The 21,365-nt window shown below is 44.9% G+C and overlaps 1 protein-coding gene and 1 long non-coding RNA gene across 3 annotated transcripts in view; one reads left to right on the forward strand and one right to left on the reverse strand.

Moving 5' to 3' along the window:
- The window catches only part of Gapvd1 (GTPase activating protein and VPS9 domains 1), a 177,401-nt gene that overhangs the window by 135,330 nt on the left and 20,706 nt on the right, over positions 1–21,365 (forward strand). For both annotated transcript variants that reach the window (XM_075693916.1, XM_075693922.1), the window contains 3 exons: positions 11,104–11,212; positions 12,282–12,648; positions 13,012–13,252. In XM_075693916.1, the coding sequence (XP_075550031.1) occupies positions 11,104–11,212; positions 12,282–12,648; positions 13,012–13,252 (717 nt within the window). The remainder of the gene's footprint in view (positions 1–11,103; positions 11,213–12,281; positions 12,649–13,011; positions 13,253–21,365) is intronic.
- The window catches only part of LOC142583456 (uncharacterized), a 51,247-nt gene continuing 43,931 nt past the window's right edge, over positions 14,050–21,365 (reverse strand). Inside the window, exon 4 of the long non-coding RNA XR_012828636.1 lies at positions 14,050–14,279. This is a non-coding gene — a long non-coding RNA (uncharacterized LOC142583456). The remainder of the gene's footprint in view (positions 14,280–21,365) is intronic.

The following is a 21,365-nucleotide window of genomic DNA, read 5'->3' on the forward strand; positions in this document are numbered from 1 at the left end:
TTAGCTGGTACGTATGTTTGTTTTCATGTAGCTGCACGTTCCAATGACGGGTGAAAAAATGCGCTAAAGTGTCACTGGAAACTTGCTGCTGGAAGAATGCCGAAGCACTAACTTCTCATTAGATTATAAACACGGGTGCAATTCCGCGATGTCAAGCACCTTGCCGCTGCTTGTCTAAAGTCTCGTGGTTTTTTTAGTGTTGATACACGATCGCGAACATAAGTGCCGCGTTTCAAAGCGCGCACATGCAGTGCTGCAAGGTAGAGTCATGGAAGTTGCTTATCATACACATCCAGAGATGGCCAGAGGTATTATATGTGCAATATTCATACTATGGTTCGACGACTTTGCGATTGTGGCTCGATCAAGAATCGGTATGCGTGCTCCATGCTAGTGTTGACATAAAGATATTAAGCAGTTTTAGCACCGCCGTGTGGTAAACATGATAACTGCAACCGTACGTTGAATGTCACTAGGTAAGCCTATACTCCATTTCATACCTCAGGTGCAACGCTGTGGAAGCTACGCACGAAGTCCGGTCACCAAAATTTATTACTGCGCGCGTTTCCGTCTATGCTTCGCAGCGTGCCAGCGGCGTTTGCTCGCGCGAGCATGCACGTGAAGCTGCCGCGACGGGCTACAATTAAAAAATACCGAAAAGAAAATTGATTTAATAGAACATGTTAGCAGCCGTATAAGTACGCGGATTGTTTCTATAGGTAAATTATTTTTTTTCATTCAGAACTGAGCTTATATATGGAAAAGTTTCTCAAAAATCGGGTCAACAAACACCGAACGCTTTCTAAGTGTGAACGCAGCCACTGCAAGAAGTATCTCAAGCCTCCACAGTGTTGCACCTGATGTATGAAACAGAGTATAGCAACGCTAGCAACAACGCGTTTCCGCATTTGTCGTAAGGCTATCCGGCTACGCTAAAACTGTGTTACCAGACTTTAATGGCTGCTAATGGTCGCCTGTGTTTGCGCAGCCAAATGCTGCACAGAACGAGGGCATGTTGGGCGCCCTTGGCTGTAGGCACTCACGCAGCACAGAAGGAAAGAACAGTTAACGAAAATCGCAAAAGAAAACAAACGTGAGCGGCGGCGGTGGCAGATCTCTCGTAGCGTCGTTCAGTAAAGCGCAGGACGGAAAGAGGCATGCCAGCACATGCCAGCATGCCCGTCCGGCTGCTCGGTCCCCGCGAATGACGTCACTCTCGCCGGTTCTCTCCTCTGGCAACCACCTCACCCGGCGCTCCGGGAAGCGATGGGGGCGTGTCCGCTGGGGTGATTTAGAAATCGATTTCCACCCCTTATATTAACGAAACGAAGAAAAAAATTTCGGAACCGTAAATTATTAGGTCTGTTCTTCCCAATCCCAGCAATTCATGGAAATTGAAAACCGCTTCAGCTTCCCTTTAAGGCTGCGACCAGTTTGGCCTATATTTTATTTATTTATTTATTTATTTATTTATTTATTTATACTGCAACCCTAAGAGGTTTATCGCAGGAGTGGAGTACAAAATCAAGGGTGCCACACACACAGCAAAAAGGGGTACTCAAATCAAAGGTACAGAGCAAAGCACTAGCATAAGGAATATGTTAAGAAAAAAAAAATGGTCTCAGTACATACATACATGTATATAAACAGTGAATAATACATGGTTTTAGGAATCACGGGCATCAACCAGTGATTGCTTTAACAAAATTATAAATTGTCAATTTTCGTATGTTAGGGGGAAGCTGGTTCCACAATTCAATGGATCGGGAAAAAAAAAAACTATATTTGAATTTGTCAGTGCGGGCATGCCAGGGGTGTTATATTTAGAGGGTGAAAATTCTGTGTGTTAGACGCTTTCGAATCGACCGCCCAGGGTCGATTTTTTTTAATTGCAGATTCCAATTCTTCTTAGGGAGTTATTTCAAAAAAAATTTGCCATAATTTTTCTAGGGTGACCGTAAAGTGAGAAAACAAATATTTTGCATTGGTATATATGTACTTTTCATCATGAATAACAACAATAAAAAAGGAAATTATAAGAATTGAAAATTTGATGCATTGTTATAGTTTAAGGCTTTGAAAATGCGCACACGAAAATATTTCGCAAGACTCAAATGTTCCTGCTCTTACACTAATATGTACATCCATAGCGTAAGCGTAATAGAAATGTGTAGGAGCGCGCACTCAAGAAAACTGTGTGGTTGTGTGCCCGTCAAAAAAGCAAGACGTGACAAACTTCCGGTAATCTTCATCTTATCGCCAACCAGAGGCATTTAGTAACGTGGAAAGTTGGGCTAGTTGGTGAGTGATCATAGTACCTTGCTGGTGAAGCAGCGCACAAACACGGACACAGTGGAGACAAGCAGGAATAGACGACACTCGCTGCACTTGCAACTATTTTATTTCAGAACACATACTTCAAGTTTATATACCTGCGCACCCTCAGGCGTCAACGCAAATCATGGCAAGATTAGAGGCTTTTTAATATATATATATATCGTTTGCCCGCTCATACTCGGGCGTCAAAGGCATTGCACTTATCTATCATGGTGTGCAATCCTATCGTAATTTTTGCAACCCTAACAACCATTTTTATTACTCATTTTCTTTTCTCTGCTTTTTAGTGTACTTCCAAAAACGCAACCTCACCATGGCTTAGATGGACGGATGGCTGACTGATACAACCCTCTCCCCTCTTGTGAATATGAAAGGCTTCGATTATTTCCCTGGTTAGTTGATCCTTATGGTGTGATAAAACTGTGGCATCATTGTAAAGCGGCCAGCACCCATGTTGTGAGCAGTGCCCCTTAATATGGGAATGAATGTTTCGCCCCAGTGACCTTTTGTGCTCTAAAAGTCTCGTGTTTACACAACGACCTGTTTGGCCGATGTATACTTTCCCACACGATATGGGCAAACAGTAGACTACAGAAGACCTGCACTCGACAAGTTTTTCTTTGTGCTTGACTGTGCAATTACGTCCATTTTCTTTTACTTTTGTTGAAACTCTACGATCCAGTCCGGCACATATTTTTCCGAGTTTGTTAGGCGCTGAAAAAACTACTCGTAGACCGTATCTGCCACCTACGTTTTTTAAGTTATGCGCAATTTTGTGTGCATATGGTAGTGACACAATTTTTTTGCTGTCAATCTCTAGTCTGTTGCGCTCTTTCTGATAGCCATTGCGCACATAACGGATCAACTTATACGCTGATGTACAGAGTACATGTTTTTCATGCCCTGCATTCTTTAGTCTGATAACCTGTTGGCTGAATGTTTCTTTTATTTTTTCCGGGCAAGACTTAGTTAAGGCAGCCCTCAGGCACGAGAAAGCTATGCCACTTTTTACGATTTTAGAGTGTCCCGAGTTATAACTAAGCAAGGGCCTATAAACTATAAACTAATATAAGTATATAAACTATACTTGCTTATAACTAAGCAAGTATACATCGGCCAAACAGGTCGTTGTGTAAACACGAGACTTTTAGAGCACAAAAGGTCACTGGGGGGAAACATTCATTCCCATATTAAGGGGCACTGCTCACAACATGGGTGCTGGCCGCTTTACAATGATGCCACAGTTTTATCACACCATAAGGATCAACTAACCAGGGAAATAATCGAAGCCTTTCATATTCACAAGAGGGGAGAGGGTTGTATCAGTCAGCCATCCGTCCATCTAAGCCATGGTGAGGTTGCGTTTTTGGAAGTACACTAAAAAGAAGAGAAAAGAAAATGTGTAATAAAAATGGTTGTTAGGGTTGCAAAAATTACGATAGGATTGCACACCATGATAGATAAGTGCAATGCCTTTGACGCCCGAGTATGAGCGGGCAAACGATATATATATATATTAAAAAGCCTCTAATCTTGCCATGATTTGCGTTGACGCCTGAGGGTGCGCAGGTATATAAACTTGAAGTATGTGTTCTGAAATAAAATAGTTGCGAGTGCAGCGAGTGTCGTCTATTCCTGCTTGTCTCCACTGTGTCCGTGTTTGTGCGCTGCTTCACCAGCAAGGTACTATGAAGAGGCATTTAGTTTTCCCGAGTCTCCGAAAAAATTTTAAAAAAGCAACGGACACGCATGCACGGCGGAATCCTTCCTATTCGCACCCCCGTGAGCGCTAAACAAGCGAGAAACAAGCTGTCGCCCTTTGAGCAATTAGTAACGAGATAGCCATCAGTTTTGCAAGCGCAAGAAGCTGAAACTGCCCGTGGAACAAAGCCCAAACCGCCACCCGCCCGCGCGTGTGCCAATGTGCGAACTAGCGCTTAAAACAAACCATGCAACGATAACTGAGAGAGGGAGGCGCACGAAAAGAAATCCCTGTATTTCCCACGTAGTGGCAGCACATGACTGAAAAGAAAAAGTTAGGAAATTGGCGGTTTTTAAACATACAGATGGCGCCGTAAATATACGGCATCGACCATTTTGGACTTTGTTTGCGGCGCCGTATATTTACGTCATTGACCCTCAAAAGGTTAATGTATTTCAAGGATGAGCAACGTTCAGAGTTAACAGTGGTGTAAAACAGTTTGACTTTCTACATTACACTCCTCTACCAGCGAAGAGAGGTTCAAGGAGGGAAGGTTAGAAGAGGGGAAAAAGTCTTTGTCGTAACACCGGCATATAAATCGGATAGCTTTTTTTTTTTTTTTTTTTTTTGGATGGATGGATTCGAGCCTTTAATGTCGAATTTCAGGTATGAATTCCAAATGGCACACCCGCAATCCGAGATGGGCCGGACTAGGGTTTTATAAGTGAGCAATTTTGTTTCTTTAGGGGTTGAGCGCAGAGAATGCTTTAAGGTAACCCAGACGTGCTAGAACTTAAGAACAGGTTGCTTCAATGTGTTTGGACCAGGATAATTCGTGTGTGAATAGAATGCCAAGGTACTTATAGAGAAACGTTTTCTATAGGAATACCATTGAAGCGATAAGGAATATGCAATTGCGTAGTACGTGTCGAGAAGGACATAGAGACAGTTTTGTGAAAATTGATGTTCATCTGTCACTCGTTACACCAGGTACAAAAGTTGGAAAATGCATTATTCAGAATTGCGTGATCTTCATAATTGGTAATTCTGTGATAGATGACGCAGTCATCGGCGTAAAGATGGATTTCAGTTGGTAGCACATTCTTAGGTAGGTCATTTATATACAGGAGGAAGAGAAGCAGGCCTAAAACTGATCCCTGCGCAACACCAGAGGTAACGGCCACCTTAAGCGATTTTACAGAATCGAAACAAACGTAGTGCCATCTATCTGACAGAAAACTAGAGATCCAGGTAACCAGGCTAGGATTATTTAAAATGCTATTTAGTTTATGCAAAAGCTTGGAATGTACAACTGTATCAAAGGCTTCGGAAAAGTCTACGAATATGGCATCAATTTGGAAGGCCTAGGTCAAGTGCATGGCAGATGTCATGAGGAAATTCTGATGTTTGCGTAATGGTGCTGAGGCCACTGTGAAATCCATGCTGAAAGACATTTAAAATATTGTTGGCCTCAAGAAGCTCAATAATATGTTTGTCGACGACATGTTCTAAAAGTTTACTGCAACTAGAGGCTAAGGAAATCGGTCTGTAGTTGGATAGGTCTTGTTTGTTCCCAGACTTGTGCAAAGGTATAACTTTCGCAACTTTCCAGGCTGCTGGAACGGTACTTGTTTGCAAGGATTTATTAAATATTACTGTAAGAAACCTGCTGGACCAGAGAGCATACCGTACGAGAAAGATATTATGAAGGTTATCAGAACCGCAACCCTTTTTAGTATCTAGGTTCAAAACTAAGTTTAAGACACCCGACATAGATACACTTAAGTTATTAATAGCAAGCCGTGATTCTGAACTGAAAGGAGGGATTTCAAGGTTGTCTGCAGATAAGACTGACTGAAAATACAAGTTGAAAGCAGCTGCTATAATATGAGGATCATTAGTGGAAATATTGTTTATTATGAAGGATTGAGAACTTATATCTCTTCCTCATTTATATCACTTATATCTCTACCCATATGATTGTGGAATTTAATAAACATCCCCAACAATGCAAGACCCAAAGCGCTTCTTGTGCATGGTAGAACAGACAGTGGTGCATGGATGGAGTGGATTTACCACCTTACAGAGCCTGCATAGCTTATTTGGCGTGGAAAACACTACTTCCATGCTATCCTCTCGGCCAATCTTTTTTAATCTGTGGGAGATGTTATACAAATATGGTATGGCTACCAGTCTCTTTCGTTCATTATTTCTTTGCTGGGCATCTGTGTTACTGTCCTTCTTTATCTGCTTCAATAGCTTTTCAGCTGTAGCTGACAGTAGTATAACCAGGTACTCGGCACACAAAAGCCGATTAACTTGACCTGCAAAACTGTGCTGCATGGCATAATGGCAGGATTTTCCGAAGGCATTAATGAGACAAAGATTATTGATGCTTCGCTTGACCAGCTTAGAATAGGCCTAGTCAAATGATAGAAGAGGTTTCACACCTCTTGGTTCGTATATCCAGCGCACATGGTCACGCGAAAGAATTAAACTGACGTCTAAAAATCGTAAGCTGTTGTCATTTGGCATCTCATGAGTTAACACAAGCGGATGAAAGCAATCGTTATAAGTTTTCATGATTTCGTCTGATGTCTGCTAAAAATTGGTGTTGCTGCAATCTACAAGGACCAAAAAATCATCTACAAAATGGCATACTTTGACGACACTTCATTTTTCTAGCATGCTCAATAGTAGCCGGTCATGATGAGCAAGGTAGATGTCACTTAGGACAAGGGCCAGGCATGACCCAATGCACACCCCACTGTTTTGAATGTAGTTCTGGTCATTAAAAGACACAAAAGTCTATTTTAGGTAAAATGACAGAAGTTAGATGAGTCTGCTGTTATGAATGCCAGTGCGATCCTGGAAAGCTGTAGCACCAAAGGAATCAATGGCATCATCAACACACTGCAACAACTTGTGCAGTAAAGAGTAACATAAATCTTGTATCTTGACTGAACAAGCTTGTAAGCCCTTGTTATTCTCTTTAAGGAAGTTTGTCAAAGCATCTGATTTCCTTATTATTATTCCTTATTCCTTATTAGTTTTATCGACCATATAAACTTGGAAACATTCACTTACTAAGTGAATTAACAAGTATGGTGCCAGCACGTGCAAGCAAACATGAACTTATCACACTCGGTGAACGCAGACACTCGCTGTAAAATGGCTGGTGTAAGCAAGTGCATCAGCAGCAGCGAGCGACGTGATCTTCGTGCTGTCTATCGCTTCAATGCAAACTGAGCGGTGAGAACGCAGAATGCACAAAAGTATGAGCCCTATGCAGATCACTTTCAAGATACGGCACTTGTGACCACACAAAGTATGCAGTTGCTGGCAGAGTACAAGCCCCCCCCCCTTCTCTCCCGTGCTGCCTCCCCACTTCCCTCCCTTTTGCGCATGAGGTTGAGGCGCAACCGTTAGTTCCCCTAGTGACTGGTCTTGAAATACGCAGTTGCTGCCTGAGCACAATGCCGCCGCCCAGCTCTCTTCCTCCCTACCATCCCCCCACGGGCTTTCGCACCATGGAACGCGGTGCGTTTGCTCTCTGCTTTCCGTCTTTGCGCTCGCCAGATCGAGCCGCAATCGGCGGGGCTCCCTTCGCATGCTTTCACTCACACATAAGGCATGTGGCAACGATGTATCGCCCTTCGACTTCATAAGGAACATCACGGCGATGCTAACGGCAAAAATGTGCTTGGGGTGTCTATATAATTGCCATTGCAATAACAAGTAAAGTAATAAATGTTAGGTCTATAAAATTAAATATTTGTTGCTTGTTCACAATGGAGAAAAAAAAATCACTAGCATAACACAAGCCTATGAACATCGAGTGGGCGCTGTTCATAGGAAGCCCTTGGTTATCTTTTTCTTTGCTGCATTGTGTTGGCACCTCTGGTTGTAATTTAATGATAGTTTCTGAGAAGCCTGTATGGGCTTCCTTTGTAGCTTCATGCTACAGTCAATTGGATGACAGTTTGTCCCTGTCATGAATTTTGCTCGCTTCGCAGGCTTCCACAGAACTGATCTGCCATAACCTAATGGTGTTCTGCAGAGTCAAATAAGGAACACCTTTTCTTCATATGCGTGTATTTAACTCATATTGACCTTTACTAAGCTGCTCCAAAACACGTGTTTACTGCTCCAAAACGGACAATTCATGCTCCAAACCAGCTCCAAAGTTCAAAATTTGCTGCTCCCAGAGCTGCTCCAAAGCTTCCTTGGCTGCTTCCATCCCTGTAGTTATGTAGTTAGGATCAAACAACTGAGACCAGACCGAAAAGTCTCCAGTACCTCAGCTACATTTTAAGTTTTGAAACCAGTTTAAAGTTTGCACCTTGTGTCTGTCGTTTCCCAGTCCTCACTTCAAGTGGTACACAAATAACATTTATTGTGAATTGTTACCAACTAGCCCAAACTAGTACCTTTCGCTATATCCATTGACAGGCCAAATTTACTTCGTTACAACAAGGTTTTAAATACATGGATCTCTACAGTCTAATCTCGATATAACAAATCACGTGGGACCACCGAAAATCGTTCGTTATTTTGAAATATCATTCTAATGAAAAATTTGCGGTTACCAGCCAGTGGACAAACCTGGGAATGAAAATGGTGTACCTAGGCAGTAGACGCATGTGCAGACAAGCGTACTCTCAAATAAAAATGTTTCACTCACTTCAAAGCTGCTTTATTTGAAGAAATCAGTGATTTTCTTCTGGCGCTTGCAGAACGCACGATCGATTAGGAATGCGTCTACATCTTCCACGTTGCGCAATACCTCATCGGGTACGTCATTGCACCGAGCGATGAAAGTGCGGGCTTTGTTCGTGTGCACTTAAACATCAATGTTCGACACGATCTCATCTTCTGTGTTCGGTGACCCACACTCGTCTTCCTTTAGGTCGTCATCATCACTGGAGACATCGCGAATGCAGTTAACAATCTCTTTGGTTGTCAGGCCCGCCACCTTTAGTGCTGCGCTGTCGCTCTCCACTAAGTTGTAGGAGGAGGAGACGGCGGGCAGCAGTTCCGCAACCTCGGTCCACAGGTCTCCTGGGTTGTTGTCGGTTACCTCCAGGTCATCTTCAAGCTGCACAGGCGCTTTGACAAGCCCTGCTTTTCGCCAGCAGTTGCTAATGGTGGACACCTTCAAGTTCCACCAAGCTCCTGTGAGCTTTTCCGCTGCCTGACTAATATTGATTGCAGTCGGCTGCTTTAGGTGGAGGTTGATAATCAACTGCTGCACAAGGCGCTTACAAAATTCTGTTTTCACACTCTTTATAATGCCCTGGTCTAGGGGTTGCAGCAAGGACATGTTGTTTGGCGGCATAATCTCTAAGCGAACGTGCGTCTAGCGAACATTCACAATGTGAGCAGAGCAGTTGTCGACAACCAGTAGAATTCTTCGGTCATCCCTTTTCATTTGGTCGTCGAGTTTGATGAGCGACTCGGAAAAGAGTTCTCTGGTCATCCAGACTCGTTTGTTGGCATGGTAGTCGTGTAGTACTGACATGGCATTTTTCATGCAGCGAGGCTTCGCGTACTTGCCGATGACGAGTGGTTTAATTTTCTTCGGGCCTGTTGCATTGCAGCACAGAGCAGGACTGTCACGCGAAGATGCGACTTCTTCCCTCCTTTGCACTGCTGCCCTTTGAAGTGCATCGTCCTGTCTGGCAGGAGCTGATAAAGACATGCGGTCTCATCCGCGTTGAAAATATCGTCTTTAGGGTACGATTCAGCCACCTCTAGAAAACTATCATTGCATCAGGAATCTGTGCCTTCTCTGTCAGCAGCCTTTTCCTCGCCCAAGACTACCTGCCAAGTTATTTCGTTCCTTTGGTGGAAACGAAAAAGCCAACCCGCACTGGCGTCGAACCCAGTTATTTCAAGTGCACTGGCAAAGCCGCAGGCTTTTTCTTGGAGCATTGGTTCAAACACGGGAGCATTTTGCAGTCTGGCATCTTTGAACCACGTGGCAACAGCTTGGTCCACATTTTGAAAGTTTCCCAGTTGCAGCATTTCGTCGATTCTCGGTGAAGCTTGACAATCTTGTCTTGGTCTTTCAAAATGGTCGTGACGATCGATGGGGCAATGCCATGCTGTCTGCACAAGTCGATTTGCTTTTTCCCTGCATCGATTTCCTGCAATACGTCCAATTTGTCCTGCAGCAAAAACTGCTTTCGCTTCTTCTTGGCGCTGTCGCTAGCTGCATTCATCATTGGATCTCGTGCGAGCATTGTCAAACCTTTGTTGTGAAGTTCTTGGTGAAGTTTGTGGGGAAGCAGTTGGCACTCGACATGCTGGCGATGATAGCTATTGCACTTGCGGTTTCTGTTTCACGCGAGAGTTGTAGTGCTGTTACTTTTAGCCGAATTGGTAATACTGATGCTCCTCGGTTATAAAGGGGAAAATAAACTATGTGCGATATTCTTAAATATGCGCTGCATTGAAATTCATAGTTCTGAAATACTTTTACATTGAAAATCTACGCAATCTGGCGGGGATTTTTAGAATATTCTTACATTTGAGAAATTCATTAATTTGGGGTTCATAGTAACGAGATTTGACTGTATAAAGATTTCAAGGGGAATTTGATTTACTTCGTTATATCCTGTTTCATTATGACGAAGTTCAAGTGTTTTGCTGTCATTGTTAAGTACAGTTTCATGCAACATCTCCTTAGAAGCTCCGGGAGTTATACTTTGTTACCTGTTGGCCAAAACCATTTCACCCTTATATTTTTTTCTCCTTTATGATGTAGTGGCTCAGTGGCTATGGCTTTGCCCTGCTGAGCATGAGGTCACGGGTTCAATTCCTAGCTGTAGCGATCCCATTCTGACGCGGGTGGAACACAAAAATGCCCATGTGCCATGGTTTGAGTGCACATTAAAGAACCCTAGATGGTCCAAATTACTCTCGAGCCCTCCACTATGGCATCCCTCATAACACACTGTTCAGTTTTGAGATGTCAAACAATTCATAAGTTCCTTTAGGCCAAGAATGTATGATACAATCTGCTAATTCATTTTATTTTCCATCTCTTTTTTTTTTTGCAGCTATCCCAGTTTAGATTTAGCTTCAAGCCCAAGCAGCGAAAGTCGAATGAAGTTACGCAGAATGGTCCAGACACACCACGCTCTGTTGTTGTTCCCGACTTGGGTCCAGGTGCGTCCAGTATGATAATTTATCTTGCTGATCAGTTTACTGGAAACTTGGCTTTATTGAATGTGATCCGTAGTACTTTGAAATATGTAGAGGTTCTTTTTTCTTTTGCATTAATTGAAATAAATATCCTAACTGGAATTTTTTACTTCACAGTGCTGTACTGGTTCAAGCAATAAGCACTCTTGCTCGTGTAGGTCGCACTCACAGGTCATCACATCTAAATTTGTTCATACTGACCACTTTTGTTACTATATTCAGTACTTCTCTTAATGTGTACGAATAGTTCAAGGATCACAGCCAAAAGGACCCACTCAAAGTGCTATACTGACACATTACATAAGCTTCAATTTTATTTGACATTTAGTACCTGGCTGCACATCAGCACAGAGCAGAGTTGGCACTGAAGGCTGTGCACTTTTTCTTCTATGCTATCCAATTTTCAGCTGTTTGTCTAACTTCTACCAATTAGTGCCCACAACTACTTCAGCGCTTGTGTAGGTGCACATAGCAATGGCTTCTTTTTTATTTTTGTAGCATCTGGTGCTTTTCTTATGTGTTCTCTGAGTGAGTTCATGCCACACTTTTGACAGAGCAAGCAAGCAGATATAGCTAATATTTTTTTCTTGTTTATTTTTTACTGAATCGCCCGCAGCAGAAACTGCCCCGCTCCTCTCTCAACAAAATGTTAATAATAGGCTCGTATTTCCTCTGACCTAAAGTTTTGGCATCAGCTCATCAGCTGTTCACAAAACCAAGGACAGTATATAGTGCCGAAGTGTCGCTGATTAGGCTCAAGCAGGCGCACTATCATGAGGCTTTAATCTTTTGTCTTGCAGTCATGTATTCATGCCTCCATTGTTGTCCCAGACTCTGTTGGAAGGCTTCTTTTTTAACTGGCATGCATGACTAGTTACCAGCAAAGTAATGACAAAAAACACACATGAGTTTCACTTGCAACTAGAAAAGATGGGGCAATCTGTTCTTGTTTTTTGACAGTGTGGGACAGTGTGGGAGTGTTATGCCAGTGATTGTTTATCTGACCAAGACCTAAGTGCCTATTTCCTTGCAGATGCAGCTGACATTCTGGAAAAGTACCGAAGTGCAGGCCCAGTAGGGGCCATTGTAGGCACCATAGGAGCAGCAGGCAGCAATGGAGCATCCCCCAGCACACCCTTGGAGCCCCTGCAGCCGCAGCCACCACCATCATCACAGGGAGGAAGCGAGGAGGCTTTGCTGGAGGATGCTCAGAAGAAACTGCGCCTGGTGCTGGCACTAGCTGATCTTCCACAGGGGGGCCCACAGGAGCCTGCGGCATTGCTGCAGGGCCTGCTGGCCCAGGCCACACTGCTGCACAACAAGACACTGGCCTCACACGTGCATGAGGCTCTTCGCTGCTTACGCCTCTTGGATGAGTTGCAGTGTTTGCGTGTGCTCAGGTGAGTAGGCCTTTAAGTCTGCACCGGCTGCTGCAGTGGCTTAGAGGCTGCAGTGTTTTGCTGATGAGTGCAAGGCTGGGGTCTCAACTTGCTGCCACAGCATCCCTATTTCAGGAGGCAATAGGTAAAATCTGTGGGTGCCAAGAGATTGGCACAGATTCTTGTAAGGTCCAAATGAATTTGTAGGCCTACTCACACCCGCTCCACTAAGGCGCCTCTTGTTTCCTTAGTGTAGCTTCGAGATGTAAAATAACTAACTGTCATGCAACTGCTTGCACATACTTGTTTAGTGAAATGATGCATCTGCTGGCTTAATGTTTAGTTCTCTTCTTGGCCCTTGTGCTTCCTATTTCTGCCTTGCAGGGCTCTCGAAGATGAGCACCGGCGGCGAGCTCCGTACATAGCATACCTAGTGCGCTGCCGCCAGGGATTGCTGGCACTGCAGGCACAGCTGGAAACGCGCCTGCGCCGCACTCAGCGTGACCGTGATGTTTGCCAGACACACCTTGCCACACTGTGTGTTCGGCACTTTCTTGATCCCCGTGAGCCACGCCTCCAGGCCTTTTCACGCTCTTTCCAAGGACTCACTGCTGCTGATGAAAAGGTGAGGAACCTTGCCTCACTCCCCTCTCCTGATTACTGGACGTTGAAGCACATGGAATTCTTATGTGTCAGTGCATGGCCACAGAACGTGACATTGTGTTTGAAACTGTGGTAGGTCCAAAGTCCAGTTGTTGGCCATACCACTTGTATTCAACTGGAGGCAGAATGCAAAGCACCTACTCTCTGAAATTTTGGTGTGCATTAAGAAACCTGGTTGGCGGCGTCTGCTTTGGCTGTGGAAGGTGGTTTGTTGAAAACCCACCGCCAGACGCCCACCAGAATGCAAATTGGGCACAAGTGGCTCTCGGCTAGGCGCCCGGCTTTCTTCAGATGTGATCGCATGGTGGAAGGTCCACTGTCCCTTCCATGGGTTTAGTTTCTAATGACAGTGAGCTACAAAGGTGGTATCAGTACAGTTGAACCTCGATATATCGAAAAGTGTGGTGATCGCAAAATAGATCGATATAGCCAGAATTCGATATATAAAATAAGTAAGAAATGCACTGCAAATCACTCAATGAACCAAGGGCACGATCAGGGTCGTTGTTCGGAGCACGCATTCGGTTGTGCCATGCGCAATTGGCCTAGGTCATGCCGACTTCGTTGGCCACGCGAAGTCTGCGTGGCCTAAGCCAGTCATGCGCAGCGCAACTGGAATGCGTGCCCCGAACAACGATCTCCGATCGCATCCCAATCGTGGCACAGTAAATACTCACTTGAAGCTTCACACAAAGTATTTATGTATTTATTTGGCTGAAAGTACTGCAGCAGTGTAGCCCACTTCTTATAGGCAGCTGCATGCTTAAACCCAGAGTCCTCAACGTAGTATAAACAATCCACAAGCAATAGGCCGGTGCCCTCTATTGCGCCGCAGTAGCGGCACAGAAGGGCCAAACCAACTACAGCCTCAGTTGAAGTCGGGAGCGGGGCAACATCCAGGCTTGGGGGTATCAACCTTTGCAGCGTCTTCATTTGGCTGCTACTTCTGCTGCTGTCTCCACGTCCGGCAATCGAAGTATTTTGAATCACTGTCAATAGCAAAGCATTAATTGGGATAGAGAAATGTGCAGAATATAACCAACCCTTATATATAGTTTTCATTGATTACGAGAAAGCATTTGATTCAGTCGAAACCTCAGCAGTCATGGAGGCATTACGGAATCAGGGTGTAGAAGAGTTGTATGTAAAAATACTCAACGATATCTATAGTGGCTCCACAGCCACCGTAGTCCTCCATAAAGAAAGCAACAAAATCCCAATAAAGAAAGGCGTCAGGCAGGGAGATACGATCTCTCCAATGCTATTTACAGCGTGTTTACAGGAAGTCTTGGGGCCTGGATTGGGAAGAATTAGGGATAAGGGTTAATGGAGAATACCTTATTAACTTGCGATTCGCTGATGATATTGCTTTGCCTAGTAACTCAGGGGACCAATTGCAATGCATGCTCACTGACCTGGAAAGGCAAAGCAGAAGGGTGGGTCTAAAAATTAATATGCAGAAAACTAAAGTAATGTTTAACAGTCTTGGAAGAGAACAGCAGTTTACGATAGGTAGCGAGGCACTGGAAATGGTGAGGGAATGCATCTACTTAGAGCAGGTAGTGACCGCGGATCCGGATCATGAGACTGAAATAATTAGAAGAATAAGAATGGGCTGGGGTGCGTTTGGCAGGCATTCTCAGATCATGAACAGCAGGTTGCCATTATCCCTCAAGAGAAAAGTGTATAACAGCTGTGTCTTACCAGTACTCACGTACGGGGCAGAAACCTGGAGGCTTACGAAAAGGGTTCTACTTAAATTGAACATGACGCAATGAGCTATGGAAAGAAGAATGATGGGTGTAATGTTAAGGGATAAGAAAAGAGCAGATTGGGTGAGGGAACAAACATGAGTTAATGACATCTTAGTTGAAATCAAGAAAAAGAAAGGGGCATGGGCAGGACATATAATGAGGAGGGAAGATAACCGATGGTCATTAAGGGTTACGGACTGGATTCCAAGGGAAGGGAAGCGTAACATGGGGCGGCAGGAAGTTAGGTAGGCGGATGAGATTAAGAAGTTTGCAAGGACAACATGGCCACAATTAGCACATGACCGGGGTAGTTGGAGAAGTATGGGAGAGGCCTTTGCCCTTCAGTAGGCGTAACCAGGCTGATGATGATGATGAAGTGGTGTCTTAATAATAAGTAAGGCGCGGCAGGCGCAGAGCGCGACACCGAGGAGGAGTCAGTGCAGCAAATGCAATGCGTCGTTGACGTTGTCGAACTAGCCAAGCCGCTGCATGCGTACGCCGCTACGTTCAAATAGCACCCACGGCGGTATCTATGTGTGCAGCTATAGTGTGCAGCAGTCGGAAACGCCCATCGCATCACCGCGATCTTCGAGGGTGTTGTGAGAAAGCTCACCGCCAGTCAACAGAGTGCACGTGGTCTGGGGTGACGGAGTTCGATATAGCCATTTTACGTTTGAGCCCATTCGAAATAAAAAGTAAAAAATGCATGTGATTTTCCAGGTGATCGAAAGTGTTCGATATACACAATAATTCGATATATCCGTGTTCAATATCGAGATTTGACTGTATGCGTGTGGCTCAGATGGCACTTCTGCACCAGCACACACCGAGCCAAGCTGCTGTGAATTTAAACAAAAAGCCAGTCCAAGTGCTCACTGAAGCCTTGGGCTCCTCCAAATGTCGGCTGATGGAAAGCATCACTCGCTCAGAAAAGGAGGAGGTTTGGGCTGCTCTCATGGCAGCCATTTCCCGTGTGCCGTCCCAATGTGCCTATTAAGGTGGGGATGCCCTCAGGTTGGGGACAAACATCCTTTTCTGCGTGTTGAGGTCGCTAATGGCTGAGCACCTACCCAGAAGCGTGCTTGTTCCTGTTTTCCTGGTAGGTGCCTGGTGGCAGCACTAATCTGCCTCCCACAGCCGCGGCGAATGCTCTTAAGCAAGGCCGTCTGTGGTTGGACAAGGGGTCCCAGAGACCACGCACATGACCCCCATAGGCCCTATTTCAAGACATGATCTCCGACAAGTAGCCGAGCACCAGACCAGGGACAACTTTACACATTATAAAAACAATGGGTTTCTGGCGGAACCAGGATTTGAACCCAGTACCTCCTGCATTCAAGGCAGATGCTCTACCGCTAGGCCCTTGCTGCGGTGGCCATCGCAGCAGTAGTGAAATGGTGAAGCGTCTGCCTCATATGCAGGAGGCACTAGGTTCAAATCCTGGTGCTGCCGGAAACATTACGTTTTTTTCTAATAGGTAGAGATTTAACATGACCTGGCGCTTGGTTGTTTATATGGGTTCTCAACTCAAAAGGGGGACCTGTAGAAATTTGCGATGGTATCCAGCTGCCCCTTCTCCCACCACAACCTTGAAATAGTTGAGCATCTGCCACTGCTGTGATAGGTGGAAGGCAGACAAGTTCTGCTGCTGGGCACCTACCGGTAAAATAGGCACAAGTGCACTCCTGGTCAGGTGCTCAGCAAGTATGGGAGTTCCAAACACTTGTAAGGACACCCACCTATCGGAAAGTTGGCGGCATGGGACCACCAGATTCTTTTTTAAAGAGTCCTGCTGAGCTGTTTGTCTTGGTTTTTGTACAGCAAGCATAGCATTCTGAACAAACCTTTACCAAGCAACGCACCCCTGGAAATCTGGATACCTGGCCGGGGGGTTACTTGTACCTATCTTATAAACCGATGGGTGTCCGGCGGTGGGGATCGAACCACGCACCTCTTGCAGCCGAGGCGGGCGTCGCACCCACTGAGCCATAGCTGTGGTGGTTGGCTGAGCCTAGCCGTAGCTGCAGTTGTGGCAACTCTGCATTGTCTTTCATAGCCCAGGTTTAGCATAAAGCAGGGGTGCAACAGCTGTGCCAAAAGTGTTAAATTTGTTGAAATTTCACCACGCTGCATCAAAATTAACCGACTAGCTGCAAAAGTTCTCAGTTGTACTAGTTTTAGCTGAAAATAAAACCCATGTTGGCAACCTGCAGTTTTGCCATCAACGGGCGCTACTCTGGACATTCCGCCATTTTCTTCGATGCATGACGTAGGCGCGACGCAAACAAAATGGCGCTGGTGGCCCCGTTTTGCTTACGTAACATGACGCCAACTTGGCATTTCACCTAAGAAACTGAAATGAAGGCAGTGAATGTAGCGTTATCGGTAAAGCAAAACAGTTTTCCTCCCCAGTAAAAATAAAGCAGCTATCTCAAAGCGTATGATTATTCCGTCGAGAACGCTTCTCGCTTCCGTCGTCTGCTGCGTACAAGCCGTCGCCTGCTTCAACAGCTAGGACCCGTGTCCCTGGAAAATGGAATGAGTCATCGCATGTTGGTGCCAACGCGCTTGTTTTCTTGCTTGAGACAACATACGCGACATACCAGTGGTGGTGCGCGCACGTTTTAGGCCACGTTATCGCTATCTCGTGAAACGCAAGTGACTCAGCCTGACTCGGCTGGCTGAGAAACGACCGAATATCACCGATAGCGTTGCGGGTGCCAGAGATATCCACTAGCGCGATGCAAGCGCCGGCGCTGCCATCTCTTGTTCATTTCGCTGGTTACTCGCACCGCGGGAGGAAACTTCAAGGCGCCGCCTTGCTTGCGTACATTTCTTTTTATAAATTAGAAAGAGGCCGTTGTCATAACTTTTGATTGTGCGAAAAGGCACTAATCTTGATTACAATACAAATGCAACAGTGAAAAGTGGACAACATTGCCGAAAGCTTGCTATGTTCAACCAATATTATTTCGTATAAACGCGTTCTTTTAAAAAATGATGGCCCCAAACACAAATGCCGACACCACCCGAGAGCGATGCAAATACTATGAGCACGCGTTATGAACAAAAGATTTTCGTGGCGCCAAACGACGGGGAAAATGTGGCGATACGCATTCCTCTCAGCTGCCATTGCATATGGCTGCTCATTAGCATAATTCGTGCGGCTCGTCGCAGCAAAAATTATGGCGGAAAGTCTCAGCAATGACGGCCCAGTGCAACGTCACGCATTGTCAGAATGACGTTTACAAAACAGCCCTTCCTGTGACGCTCCTCACGAGATATTCCTTCAGCCAATCAGCAAGCTGGCATGGCGCATATCTTGGATCGCCACCACATATTCGCGCAATTGCACGTGCATTGCACTGGTTGTGCATGCTACCGCTCACATTCTTTTTGAAGCGCTAACATGGCAATTTAGCTGCCAAGGACAAAAAAAAATGTATTAGTCCATAAAAGTTGCAGCTCCACATCACGTTTCGTCATCTTAATGAAAACGCAAAATTGCATTTTGCAATACTTCCGCTTCCCAGCACAAATTTCAAAACACGTGACCTCTCGACAGCCAATCAGAGAGTAAACATGGAGGATAATGGCAGCCGTGCAGCCGCCATGCGTGTGCAGAATAGCGCCCAACATCAGTGATATGTCATATGTTGCCAATTCAATCTAGTCACGCAGCTGCAGCAATAGAATGGCAGGGATGTGCTTGTGCTTGGTAATGGAAAGGTCACTTTTGAAGCAGAAAAGAGAGCTTTAGAGGACCAAGTGGTGGCCAGCAAAGCATTGTTCATCGGTACTGAGGAACTTGTCAATGCAGGTGTGAAGCAAAAAGACGAGAAGAAAGTGGCTATGCGTTCTTAATGAAAGGAAATACAAGCCTTGAGCAGACAATTAAAAAACGAATTCAAAAAGAAAATGTTGAAAAAGGTGAAGCATTGATGTCATGTCAATGACGTCTGCACTAATCATGTATAACCTGCTAGTTAGCTTATAGTTATATGTAGTAGTAGTTTGGTCTTGTTTTGTACAGTCATCATCATCATCATCAGCTTATTTTATGTCCACTGCAGGACTGAGGGAACATTTGCGATCTCCAATTACCCCTGTCCTGCGCCAACCGATTCCCACTAGCACCCGCGAATTTCCTAATTTCATCGCTCCACCTAGTCTTCTGCCATCCTCAACTGCGTTTCCCTTCTCTTGGTACCCATTCTGTAACACTAATGCTCAAACGGTTATCTAACCTGCACATTACGTGACCTGCCCAGCTCCATTTTTTTCTCTTGATGTCAATTAGAATATCGTCTATACCCGTTTGCTTTCCGATCCAAACCGCTCTCTTTCTTTCTCTTAACATTATGCCTAGCAATCTTCGTTCCATTGCTCTTTGCACGGTCCTTAACTTGTTCTCAAGCTTCTTTGTCGGTCTCTAAGTCTCTGCTCCATATGTTACCACTTGTAGAATGCACTGATTGTACACCTTCCTTTTCAGTGATAATGGTAAGCTTCCAGTCAGGAGCTGACAATGTCTGCCATATGCGATCCAACCCATTTTTATTCTTCTATGAATTTCCTTCTCATGATCAGGGTTCTCTATGATTAGTTGACCTAGGTAAATGTAGTCCTTCACAGACTCTAGAGGCTGACTAGTGATCCTGAACTCTTGTTCCCTTTCCCAGCTATTCATCATTATCTTTGTCTTCTGCATATTAATCTTCAAGCCCACTCTTATACTCTCTCTGTGAAGGTCCTCAATCATTTGTTGTAACTCGTCTGCAGTGTTGCTGAATAGATCGATGTCATCGGCAAACAGAAGGTTGCTGAGATATTTGCTGTCAATCCTTACTCCTAAGCCTTCCTAGTTTAATAGCTTGAATACTTCTTCCAAGCATGCAGTGAATACCATTGGAGAGTCTCCTTGTCTGACCCCTTTCTTTATAGATATCTTCCTACTTTTCTTGTGTAGAATTAAGGTAGCTGTGGAATCTCTGTAGATATTTTCCAAGGTATTTACATAAGCGGTCTGTACTCCTTGATTACGTAATGCCTCTATGACTGCTGGTATCTCTACTGAATCAAATGCCTTTTCGTAACATATGAAAGCCATATAAAGAGGCTTATTGTACTCTGCAGATTTCTCTATCACTCTCGATTGTATTGTAAAATGGCGTTAATTCAGATTTCATGGGACCGTAAAATGTGTCCGAATTAGCTGAGCGTCGAATTATCGATGGTACCAAGAGAACAATAAAGAAATGCTGACTACATCAACATGCTTTTATTCACTGAATGAACCAGCAAATCCTGTTTTTATTTTGCGCAAGAACTGTGTGGAAGCTGCAATTCTCATCATCTTGTGACTGATTAGCACTTGCACTGACCAAGGCCTTGTGACTTCCTTCTCAATGTGGCCACAGTGCAAGACTCACGTCTTCATTCGAGACATGCTTCTACTACCGTGCGTAGTTCCTGATTACTTCTAAAGTGAAGCTTTCTTTGCCTTTTCCTTCTACTTCCACCGCTACTCCTGCATGCTGGCGCTGTCTTACATGCCACATTGGGAGGTGGTTGAGAGCACATGGTAGGAGTGCAGTAGAAGAAAAGATAGGCAATTTTAAAAAGCATGCCTCACTTGGAGGGAGTGTGGCCACAATGCCCTCTCCCCACAATAGCATTGCAGAAGCTTGTGTTTGTGCTGACTTGCAATAGTCCTGAGAGGGAGTAGAGGGAGGAGGCAGAGAATGGGTAGAACTGGATGCCCCACCCATTTAGTCCCTGACGTGCTCACTAAATGAGTGGACAGCAACTTTACCACTCTTTGCTCGTGGCAGCTCACCTATACAGTGAGCTGCCACAATCAGGCCAGAGGGGGACGCGCGCATGTGTTTCCCCTCTAGCCCGCTTCTGACATAGCGCAGGGAGGGGCAATACGGTGTCAGAAAGCAGGCATGGTTTGGGGTCTCTTCAATAAAAGAAAGGCTACTACTACAGCAACAGTTGAAGACTGAGTGGATAAATGTTAATTCAATGTATGGTACAGTATGTTTCTATTTCTGAAAAATAAACATTGTGCAATTTTTTCAAGCAGAGAACTGACGCAGGGCATGCAGACACAAAGCCAGAGTAAAGCACTGCAGTGTCAAGATGGCACTCCGCAAGCAGCCACAGAGCAAATCAACACTTCTGCACCCGACACAGTATCTTTGTGGCTGTGGTGTTGCTCGAGGTTGTGGGTTCAATCCCAACTGTGGCAGCCGCATTTCGATGGGGAGGAAATGGAGAGATGCTTGTGTACTTAGATTTTGGTGCACATTAGAG

This window comes from Dermacentor variabilis, chromosome 1 (assembly GCF_050947875.1).
Source record: "Dermacentor variabilis isolate Ectoservices chromosome 1, ASM5094787v1, whole genome shotgun sequence".
NCBI lineage: Eukaryota > Metazoa > Arthropoda > Arachnida > Ixodida > Ixodidae > Dermacentor > Dermacentor variabilis.